The sequence below is a fragment of the Arachis ipaensis genome, chromosome B1 (assembly GCF_059453495.1).
Source record: "Arachis ipaensis isolate K30076 ecotype BB chromosome B1, ASM5945349v1, whole genome shotgun sequence".
Taxonomy (NCBI): Eukaryota; Viridiplantae; Streptophyta; class Magnoliopsida; order Fabales; family Fabaceae; genus Arachis; species Arachis ipaensis.
Genome location: NC_142436.1, coordinates 64,744,483 through 64,756,811, shown reverse-complemented (window position 1 = coordinate 64,756,811; position 12,329 = coordinate 64,744,483). Strand labels below are relative to the sequence as shown.

At 29.7% G+C, this 12,329-nt stretch overlaps 2 protein-coding genes and 1 non-coding gene across 6 annotated transcripts; 2 read left to right on the top strand and 1 right to left on the bottom strand.

Annotated features, from left to right (window-relative positions):
- Nucleotides 1–2,122: 2,122 nt before the first annotated feature.
- Nucleotides 2,123–2,194, bottom strand: TRNAT-UGU (transfer RNA threonine (anticodon UGU)). Its single transcript has one exon. It is a non-coding gene; the product is annotated as a tRNA-Thr (tRNA).
- A 78-nt stretch (nucleotides 2,195–2,272) lies between these two features.
- LOC107630891 (centromere protein X) lies at nucleotides 2,273–4,080 on the top strand. Its single transcript, XM_088503293.1, has 6 exons — nucleotides 2,273–2,350; nucleotides 2,498–2,546; nucleotides 2,626–2,666; nucleotides 3,402–3,441; nucleotides 3,576–3,629; nucleotides 3,714–4,080. The coding sequence occupies exons 1-6, from the start codon at nucleotides 2,327–2,329 to the stop codon at nucleotides 3,815–3,817; spliced, it is 312 nt and encodes a 103-aa protein (XP_088359419.1). The 5' UTR covers nucleotides 2,273–2,326; the 3' UTR covers nucleotides 3,818–4,080.
- A 4,292-nt stretch (nucleotides 4,081–8,372) lies between these two features.
- Nucleotides 8,373–12,038, top strand: LOC107630878 (protein-L-isoaspartate O-methyltransferase 1). Of its 4 annotated transcripts, none has more exons than XM_016334164.3 (4): nucleotides 8,373–8,582; nucleotides 10,224–10,494; nucleotides 10,996–11,160; nucleotides 11,511–12,038. In XM_016334164.3, exons 1-4 carry the CDS (start codon nucleotides 8,577–8,579, stop codon nucleotides 11,756–11,758), a joined length of 690 nt encoding a protein of 229 aa, XP_016189650.1. In that variant the 5' UTR covers nucleotides 8,373–8,576; the 3' UTR covers nucleotides 11,759–12,038. The 4 variants fall into 4 exon arrangements, with proteins under 4 accessions (XP_016189650.1, XP_016189643.1, XP_088357580.1 ...); XM_016334157.3 differs by having other exon boundaries at nucleotides 8,386–8,582; nucleotides 10,165–10,494; XM_088501454.1 differs by having other exon boundaries at nucleotides 8,386–9,013; nucleotides 9,755–10,494.
- Nucleotides 12,039–12,329: the final 291 nt, after the last annotated feature.

The following is a 12,329-nucleotide window of genomic DNA, read 5'->3' as shown; positions in this document are numbered from 1 at the left end:
ATATTTAAACTTTGTGTTATATATTTTTTATTGTTGTAATCTTCATGATTACTTCCTTCTGTTTTTTCTTCTATCTCATGGGCAATGTAAATTTTAATTTATTATTTTCTCATATACCTCCTATTTTTTAAACTATTTTATTTTATTAAGTTTTTAAGTTTTTTTTTTTTGTATTTTTTCCTTACTTTGAAAATTTTAAGATCATTATCTCCCGATTAAACCATTCTAATCATATAATCAAGAAGTGGTTTAAAAAAATAGGTTTGTCTTTAAACAATTTATTGAGTGTAATTGAAATAAATGTATTAAAATACAATAAACAAAATTATTAACATTTATTAATGGACAACTATCAAAAGAGAAAAAATATTACATAAATAATAAAAAATAAATTAACAATATATAAGTTAATTTAGACAATCAAAATAAAGTAAAATAAATAACAAAAAAATATATAGAATTCTACTTTTTATTCTATGGTATAAAGAAATATATAATATAATGAACTACAATATTCTCGTACATAAGAATATGAAGCTTAATATTATCCTTTTTCGGGAGTCCTTTATCTTTTTTATTTTAATTTTCTTAAAAAAGTAACTTATATCATTTAAAATTAAAGATAATTTAATAAATTGAATATATAAAATTAAAAAAATAAAATATTTTTTGTTTATTAAAATTATGTATGAAGATAAAGAATGTTTTGAATATAAATTTTTATCTTTGTTTTAAATTAAATATTGTTAAAAGAATAAATAAATAAATTTATATATTGTTTATAAATAGTTATTTGTAAATAATATTTATAAATATGAATAAGCTACCAAAATGCTACCCAAAAATTTATATTACTATCAAAACGAATCCCAACCGATACTAACGACAAATAAGTTCTTGAAAAATTTAAAAACGCGACAAAAAGAATTAGATATTAAATATATATTCTAAAAAAATTAGAAATCAAATTTTGATACAAATTTTTTGCATCATTATTAGAAAAATAAGATCTTTTTATTCTTAAAATTTGGTAATTTTTTGTCAAGTAAATTAAAAAAAAAATATTGTGAATGACCATATTTTTTTAAAAAGTAAAAAGAAAAATTTTAAGATCAAATTTTACTCCAATTTTTTTTAGCACTTTCTAAATATTTATTCAAATATAAATTTAGATCTAATGGATAAGTTGTTCGTTAAATGTGAAACTTTTTTTATTACTTACAAAAAAATATAATATATATTATTTCTTTTTGTCGTATTTTCACATTATTCAGAGACTGTTTTGTCGATAACATTTTTTAGGGATCTGTAAATATTTATCTTTGTTACATATACTAACAACATAATTAATTTTTATATTTGTTTTTAAATATTTTTTATTCTTAATTTTTAAATTATTTTAATTTTAAAACTAAAAATTAAATATCTTTATTACATATACTAACAACATAATTAATTTTTATATTTGTTTTTAAATATTTTTTATTCTTAATTTTTAAATTATTTTAATTTTATTTTTAAATATTTTTTATTTTAATTTTATTTTTAAATATTTTTTATTTTTATATTTATTTTTAAATATTTTTTATTCTTAATTTTTAAATTATTTTAATTTTAAAACTAAAAATTAAATTTATATTTGTTTTTTATTCTTAATTTTTAAATTATTTTAATTTTAAAACTAAAAATTAAATATCTTTGTTACATATACTAACAACATAATTAATTTTTATATTTGTTTTTAAATATTTTTTATTCTTAATTTTTAAATTATTTTAATTTTATTTTTAAATATTTTTTATTTTATATTTGTTTTTAAATATTTTTTATTCTTAATTTTTAAATTATTTTAATTTTAAAACTAAAAAATAAATTTTATATTTATTTTTAAATATTTTTTAAATTATTTTAATTTTAAAACTAAAAAATAAATTTTATATTTATTTTTAAATATTTTTTAAATTATTTTAATTTTAATAAATTTTATATTTATTTTTAAATATTTTTTATTCTTAACTAAAAATTAAATATCTTTATTACATATACTAACAACATAAAAAATAAATTTTTTTTATTCTTAATTTTTAAATTATTTTAATTTTAAAACTAAAATTTGAAAAACTGCCCCCATGCAGGATCGAACTACAGACCTTCAGTTTACAAGACTGACGCTCTACCACTGAGCTATAGGGGCCACTTTTTAATATATTTTTAAAACTAATGTATTTGATATATATCGGTAAATTCGGTATTTTATTTTTAATTATATTATCCCTCCAAACTCTGCAACAATGCGAGTGAATCTGATTACTGTAATCACATTGCGATGGGGGAAGCAGCCTTTGAGTGTGTAAAAACTCGAAAATCCTTCGTTTCCCGTTTAATATCTGTTTCTCTTCGCTTTCAATTTTTGGGAGGGGGGGGGGGGGGGGGCGAAATTTCAATTGTACTTCAAAGACCTAACTTTCTAGTTTCTACTTGCATTTTTTTGTTGCAGCCTTTGATTCATGCCATTCTGAAGCGCGTTTGGACCGCGCGAACCCTTGGTCTCTCTCTTCTTCTTTCATTTCATTCTTTGGTTTATCGGAATTATTAACTTCAATATTCATGGTTTCCGTTTTGCAGAGCGTGAAAGAATCGAAGCCAACGAAGCGTTGGATTCTGAGGTTAGCAACTCTATTATCTCCAGTTTCTTACTTTATTGTCAATTTCTGAGTTCTCCTTTTGTTGACTTGTGTTTGTGGTTAGACTAAACAAAATTAACAGTTTAATTGTTACTGGCACAAATTTCGTGTTTGATCTTGTGTATTCTCTTCGAAACTAAATTGAAAATGTTAAGCTAATCTTTTTCTCTATGTTTTCCATGATAATGTGAAACTATGGGCTTTGACATTTCTATGGTTTGCAATGAAGTTTGTGTTAGTTTTCCTTATAGATCAGAGATCCGTTTAGTAAACACAAAATATAAGGTTTCAGAAAGTCCATAGTTAGATTAGGTAATATTACACACAATACCTTATCTTTTGTACGAGTATACTATACTATATTTTATAAAATGTGACACTGAATTCCCATATAAACATGTATGGGGTGGTAAGTTTAGGCATGACAAAAAAAATTAGTTTTGTGTTCATGTGTTATATCGCCTAAATTCAGGAGAGATCTATGTAATGCTTCTTTCTTAATATACTTAGGAATAGACCATATTTGCTTCAAGTGTTTCCATGTCCTTTTGTTTTTTCCCTCTATATTACTTAGGTTCTATCACATTTGTGATAGTAGGATTATGTAGAACTATTCACCTATAACTTCATTTTCAAAGTAACTTCTTCAATCTATAACATGTTAGCTATTTACTATTGGAAATGTGTCAATAATCTGCGCGTCTTTTATTGCTACAGGCAGGAGCTGGAACTTCCAAGAAGAGTCGGCCAACTTCTGGTACTGATACCCATTTGCAATATATATCATTCTTAGTTGGTAGAAGTTCTGTTATCATGTCATGCTATAGTTACATTACTATGGCAAACTGGACATTTTGAAAGATACACATGCGTCCGTGTTTTCTGATACAGTCAATGGCAATGCACTAAAGCTTTCTTGTGAACTCGTTCGGGTTTTCGTCACAGGTCCGTACTTAAAGAGAAACAATCATGCTTGTTATGACTGTATATAGTGTGTATCATGTTGACAAAAGCCATTTTTTTATGCAGAGGCTGTTCAGCGGGCTGCTGCAGTTGCGGAGGCAGAGGGAAGTACTCAAATAGAACCTTCTCATTTGGAGTTTATTCTGCCTCAGTTACTTCTAGATTTCTAAAGCATTTTAAGATACTTGTTTGTAACTTCTGGTGCCCCCTATCATTATCTATTAGAAAACCAATTATGCTTTGTTGATGGAAGATGTATTTGATACCATCTAATTCCCCACATGTAAGAGTGAAAAAACGTGGGTTGAGAATTTTCAACTTTTTTCACAGGGGGGGCTAAACTTCTGCTGCTTGATTAACGAATGTATAGTTAGCAATGGAGATGGGACGATTTTCTTGTGCTCATCTTTGACAATAATGACTTAGTAGCTCATGAGTTGACTTGATAAATATTAAAATGTAATACTATACATCTATATATGAATGCGATGCATAAATTATATCGAAAATAAGTTGGGTCCTTAAAATAATTGAAACAGCTTAAATCAATATATCTCGATAAAGTTAGCTTGTGAGTCAAGCCTTAGGTGTCAAGGATTAGACTCTCTAAAAAGTAACCTAAATTTGTCCAAATAAGTGATCAACTAAGCTCAAATGTATTTAAAATGGATACAGGGAATAAGTGTTCTTTAAAGATTTAAAAATAAATTAATACATTTAGAAGTTAAACTTTATTGAACATCTGTCTATAAATTAAACTCTGACTGCTCTGTTAATCAAATGACGCAGAAATTACACGAAGTCTGCAAGTTACATTTTCCTCTTAGGTGGTGCTATGCATGGTGTGGCACATACGCCCCGTATTATCCTTATTAAATGTTAACACAGTTGAATTAACATGCGAATTAAAAAAAAAAAAAAAGGAGTGCAATGTTCCTAATGATGTATTTAACAGAATTATTATTTTTTAAAGAGTATTTTGGTCTCCCAAATCATATTTTTTTTTCTGGTACATTTAGATGTATCTTCTTTCGCTGTTTAATAATTGATGATGGCTATGGTGGTTAAAAAGTAGTGTTTAATTTATTAAAAAAATTAAAAATTAATATTTAATTTAAAAATAAATAAATAAATTATTTTTAAATATTTAAAATTTATTATAAAAATAAGTTAAAAAATTAAATATCAAATTATAAACATTATAATTTTTTTTTTGTCTAATTCTAGCCTAACTTAAGATATGGATAAAAGATCTTTATTTTTTTTTTCTTATATTTTTTAGTACTGTGAACAAATTGGATCTAAGGAATGGGCTCACATGTTAGGAGCATAGGAGTGAGTGTGTGAAGGAAAATTTGGGAAGAGTTAAAACTTATTTTGCCCCTTAAAATTTATATTTGGCCTCAATTTCGACTCCAAATTTCAATTTATCGAATTAAGACTCTGAAATATTGAATTGTGACTCATGTTTGTTCTTGGAGTTATCTCTGGTAACACCATTAATGAAAATTCTATTAACGAGGATATGATGTGGCACGTTGACTTACCAAAGTGTGTATCTACGTGGGACTCAATTTACCATGATAAAAGTGTAATGGTTAAATGATGTAGCAAAAATTAATGTTACTCAATTTAATCCATCCAAAGATGTTAAAACTCTAAGTTGTAGTCCTATTTTCCCAAAGCATTTGAAATTTTGTTAGAAATATGATGAGTTCAGGAAGCCAAGTTTCAGGGAGCTTTACAAGATCACGTTTCTATGGCACTTCTGTGAGGAACTGTAAATGTCGAAGATTGGAAAAGATTTTTGATTGGTGTGACTACGAAATACATCAAGTGTTTTGGTGGTCTAGGACGGATGTTAATGTTAAGAAACTCTTTTGTAGATGTCCAAATTATAATATAAGTTTAATATCTTCTTCTTCAATGTGTTACTACTGGTACTTTTATTTATCAGTATTTTAAAAAAATTTTCTTTTTCTTGATTGTTGAGGGATTGACAAAGTTCTAGGAGGATGTGGTGTGGCCTTTTTTAATGTGGTCAGATGACGAAGAAGAAAAATAATGATGATAATTGAAAAATAAATTTAGTATGAAAATTAATACAATAAAAACTGAAATGAGGTGTTTGAAACTATAAATTAATATTTTAACTTTGGCTATTTGTTTGTGTGTTTGTGAGTATTGTGTTTAGTGTAAATGTGACTAAATGTGGTTAGAAGTGTGTAATTAATAGTGTATATGAGTACTATAAACCAAAACATTGTAAAAGCAAATATTAAAAAGAAGCATGCTTTAGCTACTCTCGTACATATATATTAATGCAACTGTCAAGAAGTAAAACTAAATATCAAACCTATCAGGCTATTAGTACTATTCGTAAACTTTAATTCAAGTATCTACATTTAGATCCAAAAAAAGATATGCATAACCAATATTCAAAGGTATTGTTTGTTATAAATTGGCCAAAATAAACATAATAGAGTAGCAACAAAATATAATCCAAAAAAAACATGAAAAGACAAGTAACAAACAACATAACTATATTCCAATGATACAAGATAATTAAAATACACAACTATCCTAATTAGAATAATCCATCACTTCTAGACATAAATCACTTCTTTTTAGGAAGTTTAAATCCTAGACTCATTGTAAAGACAAACTTCATGAAATTAGTTATTCCTAAAAATATTCTAGAATTTACTCTTTGTATTAGGTCATAACTTGCTGAATTTGAAATTGGAAATACTTTTCTTTTATATTGCAGTTTATTGGGCTTTCTTTTCGGAATTATCTATAATTTAATGAGTGAAATACAAGTCCAAATCAGGTTGAGACATAATTAAAGTAAATAAATAATTAAAATAAACTTTAATTCCACAAATGTAAAAGCAACTTGGGTGGATTACTTGTTTTTCATCTTCTAGTTGTGAAAAAAGTAGCTAGAATAGCACAATCTTTGAATAAGTAGCAATATTTGTTAGAACCTCAGAAGTAGTAACATCAGTAGTTGGAGTAGGGTCATCGTCTCTCGTGCAAACTCATTCTCTGTGGTTTGATTTGCATTAAAAGCCCTTTTTTTTAGAAATTACAACTACTGCAGTAGCAAGAGCGGCTGCAATATCATCAGCCTTTTTGTAGGAGTAGTTTCTCTTGGTGTGACCTTTTATCTCACAATAACTATAAGTAAACTCCTTGTACTTTCTATTCAATTTGGTTGCTCCAGTCTTACTCATCTTACTTTCTAAAGGCTCTTCATCTACATCCTTTTGTCTTTTCTCTTTCAAAGGACTCAGCTTCCTCCAAATTTTTGGAGCTTGAGACCTATTATATTGAGACTTCTCCCACAATATTTGTCCATAAATAAAATTCAGAGAATGAATATATGTTTCTCTATAAGAAACTATGGTCAACCAAGTGTGACAGTAATCTTTAATATTCTCATTCAATTTAGCAATTATAGCACCTGCATAGACACATGGTATGTCTAAAACAGTTTACAATCGAATTAGAATTTGTCCAAATTATTTGAAGCAAATGATTATAAGAACAAAAAAATTTAGACAAAAACTTAGACATTATATTCTCATATCAGCCGTCACAAATAGTAATAAAAAAGTAGATAAAATTGAGCTAAACATTAAATTTTACCTTTTGCATGTTCGACATAAAGCACCAGCCATTTTGCTTATAGTCACCTAGATCATCTAATAGAAGCTCCAAAAACCATCACCAATTCTCTTTGTTCTCTACGTCTATAATGGCGCAGGCAATGACATATATGGGGTTGTTGGCATCTTGTTCAACTGCGGAAGAATTTATCCTTCAAATTGAGTCCTTAAAAAGGCTCCAGCTAATTCTATCAGTGGACAACATTTAATCTTGTAGTCTTTCTTGCATCCATCAAAGCATATATACATTTTTTCAAAAACTAGATCCTTCACGTTGGGGTATTACTCCTATTTTTACAGTTGAGTCAGAATTACTTTCAAAAGAGTATCTGCAGTCTCTGACGAGTGTGTATTGTGCTGTCAAATTTTCATAAACAAAATTAAATTCAAAAGAGGACTTCAAAATTAAAATAGAAAAGAGAAGAATAATTGGGCACAAGGGCGACACGGCGACGTGGCGAGAACATAGAACAAAAACGGCACGACAGACCATCAACGAGTACAAAAAATAAAACGAAATAACTAAAAGACATTACCGTGTTGCATAGTCACTAGCGAGAAAAAGCAGAACTTCAGCAAAGATAATGGAGGCAGAAGAGCTAGATAATGACAACAAAAAAAAGTATAATACGATAATTTATAAAAAAAAAGGAAAAGATAGAAATTAAAAAAAAAAACTGGTAAAATTTTTTATTCTTTTTAAAATAATTAAGGATATTTTAATAATTTTATTTATTTAAATTTTTATTTTTATTTTAAATCAAATAAAATATTAAAATATAATTCAATCATTTATATTTGATATCTTGTATAATACAAAAATTTAAGAGAAAAAGACAAATCAATTCCTGATTTTTTGGTTTGTAAATATTTAAGCTTTTGAGAATTTAAAAATGTATTTAAATTTCTATTTTTGAACTCTTCAAAATCTGAACATATTCATAGTGAGTCTAAATTTAAAAACTCTCTCATATATGCATCCATATCAACTAGATCACTTAAATATATTTTCAAATTCTCGATAACACTCTTCATAAAAAATCCAAGACCTATTTCTCATCCTCTCAAAAGAAGGCCGAAACGCTAAACGCTAAAGACAGTTATTCTGATTTGATCCCTGTAGGAAGCTGCGATTGCGATATTCCCGTGTGTCAGTCGGCTAGCTAGCTACTCAGCTCGATCACTCTCTTTCTCTCTGTTGTGTGTTGTAAGTAGAAACCCTAATTTCGCGACGGGAAACACTCTCTCCCATAGGATGGAGGTAATGTAACCTCTTAATCTATCCCCCTGTCTTTCTCAATGTTTCTGTTGATCGTAATCGTTCTTTAATTTTATTTTATTTTTTGGAGTTGTCACGGAATCCTTAACATTGCTTTCAATATTTACTCTTTAACTAAACGTCTAAATAGAAAACTCGTTACTAATTTGATTTCAATCATCATTCCACTCCTGGATCCTCGAACTGAGCTTATGCATGTTTTGTATTTTGATTTAGCTTAGCTTTGTTATTCCCTTTTTCCTTTTTGTTTTTTTGGGGAGGGGGGGGGGTTCTTTTTTCTTTTCTGTTTTTAGTTTCCTTGCCAGAGAGACACCTAAAAAGAAAAAAACATCATTTCACTGCTTTGCTTTTCCCTATTTTCTGAGGTATGTTATGGTGCTTTACTGTTAATTTGATTTCCCTTGAAATTAGGGGTGCACAGACCCGGCCCGGCCCGAAGGCCCGGCCCGGTCCCGAACACTTTAGGGGCTAATTTGGTGTGATTTCATCGGGTTTAGGGCCGGGTAAGGGTCTCAAAAATAGACCCGGTCATTATTTCGGGTCGGGTCCGGGCCATAGCTCGGGTCACCTGAAGTCGGCCCGGTGGCCAGGTCATCATACACAATTAATATTTTGTGTTATTAGTGATGGATCATAACTATTCTTATATGGAATTTAAGTATTGTAAACTTTAATATTTTGTTTTATTAGTCATTATAAAACTATAAGTTAATGTTTTATGTTTAGAATGCATAAGACTTTAGACTAATGCATAATATTGTGTTATTTGTATTGATTTAAATATTTGGTATTATTAGACAATATTAGTATTGATTGTGATTTTGCTTTAGTATTAATTGTGGTTATGCTTTAATTTTAAAGAAGGGTTGGTTCTTGTTATATTTTTTTAAGTGAATTTTACCATGTTAAATAATAGTTGGAGTCTTGAAAATTTAGATATTTTTACATGCTAGCTTACAAAAAGGTATCAACGTAATGTAATGTTAACGGCCCGGTTTTCACCCGGTATAATTGTGGCCCGAAAGTGTATTGGTTTCATCGGGTCTAGGGTTGGGTTCGAGTCTAATAAATAAACCCGATGTATATTTCGGATCGGGTCTGGGTCACATCAAACCCGGCTTCACCCGGCCCATGTGCACCCCTACTTGAAATAGGGCAGAAAATCTTTCACTCAGTTATTCATAGTGAGTGAACTTGATTTATTTTGAATATGTTTTATAAACGGAATATTTTTGGGTGATCTTCAACGGGTTTGAGTTTGACCATTTTCCTCAAGTAGTAAGTAATCAACATTATTCATTTCCGAGAACTTCCCATAGAGGCTTAACCACTACACCAACTCTTCAGTCTGGATTTATAACGTTTATGTGGCGGTTGCTTTTGAGTTTTGATGAATACTTTATTACTTTGTATGTTTTCCCCTTTTTTAGACCATGAATTAAGCCCTTGATTCTCTTTTCCCTTTTCTCAAGGAAATGGTGAGTTAAGACAAAAGGAAGAACACAACAGCAATGTTACTTGCTTATGTTTCTTATTCACTTTGTATGTTCGATAAAATAAATAGATAAATACACAAGGATGAATCCAAAGTCCAAACTAAACTTGATATTGCACAAAGTACAGCAATATTGGTCTGGGAATGCCGTAAATCAAAACAAAGGGATGGTGGAGAATTTGCAGCGTTATGGAATAATCCAATCAAGAAAGGTAGCTGAAGTAATGGAAACTATTGATAGAGGTTTGTTCGTACCCAATGGAACCCCACCTTATGTTGACAGCCCAATCCCAATAGGCTATAATGCCACTATATCTGCGCCGCACATGCATGCCACCTGCCTTCAATTGCTTGAGGAGAATTTACAACCCGGGATGCATGCGCTGGATGTTGGCTCTGGTATAGTCCATGAACTATAATTATTATTTAAACATAATGTTTTAAGTATTCAACAGCAATAGAAAGTGCTTATTAGACCGGGTCCTAAATTTCTTTTATATTTTTATTCCATTGCTATTGCCATTCCTGGACTTTTTTGATAAGTCATGGACTGCATGGGATGAAAAGTTGAAGTTACAGTCCCAGTTTGATGAGATTGATTACTAATGGATTTATGATAATTGTCATTGATAGCTACCATAATTGTAAGGTTGAGCAGAAAACAGTTTATTTAGTTACCATAATTGTAAGATGTAAAATCATTGACTTTCTTTACTGACAAGGAAAAGGTATCTCAAATGGATTTCATTAGTCCCAATTCTAGGTGGGTATAGATATTGTATCCGTCAAGATGTTCTATGCAGAATTAAATGTTTATTTTGATATTGAATTCACTGCTTCTTTGCTGTGTACTCTATCTACATTTATGCTCATATTTCCATACTTTGGGCCTCTTTATAGGAACTGGGTACTTGACGGCATGCTTTGCAATGATGGTTGGACCACAAGGCCGTGCTGTTGGTGTGGAGCATATTCCTGAATTGGTTTCCTCCTCAACCGAGAATATTCAGAAGAGTGCTGCTGCGTCACTACTGAAAGATGGTTCCCTTTCTGTGCATTCTGGTGGTATGCTTTCTAAACTTGTTCAATTTTCGGACAGCAAAAGTACAGTTTCATTTTATGCATTTGAAGATATAGCCTGCATTTACTTTTTATGATTTGGTGGGTGAAGACGCAATTTTAGGTCATCGGTTGAATAGTTTTATTTTAACTAGTCCTGGAGTCAGTAGATGTGTATGTTTCAAGCGGTTGAGCTAACTAAAGTAGAATGTACAGATGAGCGCAAGCAATTATTTCTTGTTATTTGATGTATCTGTGTGTTGAGCATTTTCGTTGTCCATGGTGATAAATTTACATTAGTTTTGCTTCAATTGCATCCGTAATTTTGAATGTTTGAGGAATCGTTTCGTTGACAGATGGGAGGCAAGGTTGGCCAGAGTTTGCTCCTTACGATGCCATTCACGTTGGGGCAGCGGCCAAGGAGATTCCACAACCACTTATTGACCAGTTGAAGCCAGGAGGTAGAATGGTGATTCCTGTTGGCGTCCTATTTCAGGATTTGCAGGTTGTGGATAAGAACTCTGATGGTTCCATCAGTATCCGGACGGAGACTTCTGTTCGTTATGTGCCTCTAACCAGTAAAGAAGCTCAACTGCAAGGTTAATGGAGTGAAATAGATGGAACAAATTAATTGTGGAGATAAGTGGTTGGCTGTACCGTATATTGTCCAGAATTTATATAGCTAGAGTTTGTTGTCTTGAAAAAAGAATGAGTTCATGCTGATGATGAGGTGTCATAAATTCATGAATATCTATTTTCTGATCTATCCATCTATCTCTCTATATATATATGAAATTAACAAAATTGTATTTTCTATATGTAAATAGTCTCAAGTGTCCAAAACGTATGTTATATATTCAATCTGTTGATATAGATTTTCCAAATTTTATTTTACATCATTAGTCAATTGTTAATGGTTTCCTTTCGGTTCATTAGTAGTTAAATATACTATTCGAAATAAGTTATAGTTAATTATTTATACCGGTTTTGTAGCTGTTATTATTTGTGAAATGTTAGTTCATGTAATAATGTAAGCAAACTGACAATCTATAGCTCGCTTCCATGGTTCGTGGTGCTACCTCTTAATTGGATCTACAAAGTTCAAAGCTTTTGCTTGCTTGATAAAGCTTTCAACTTTCCAAATTATTTCTATCTAACTACTTGTTGCTGACAAG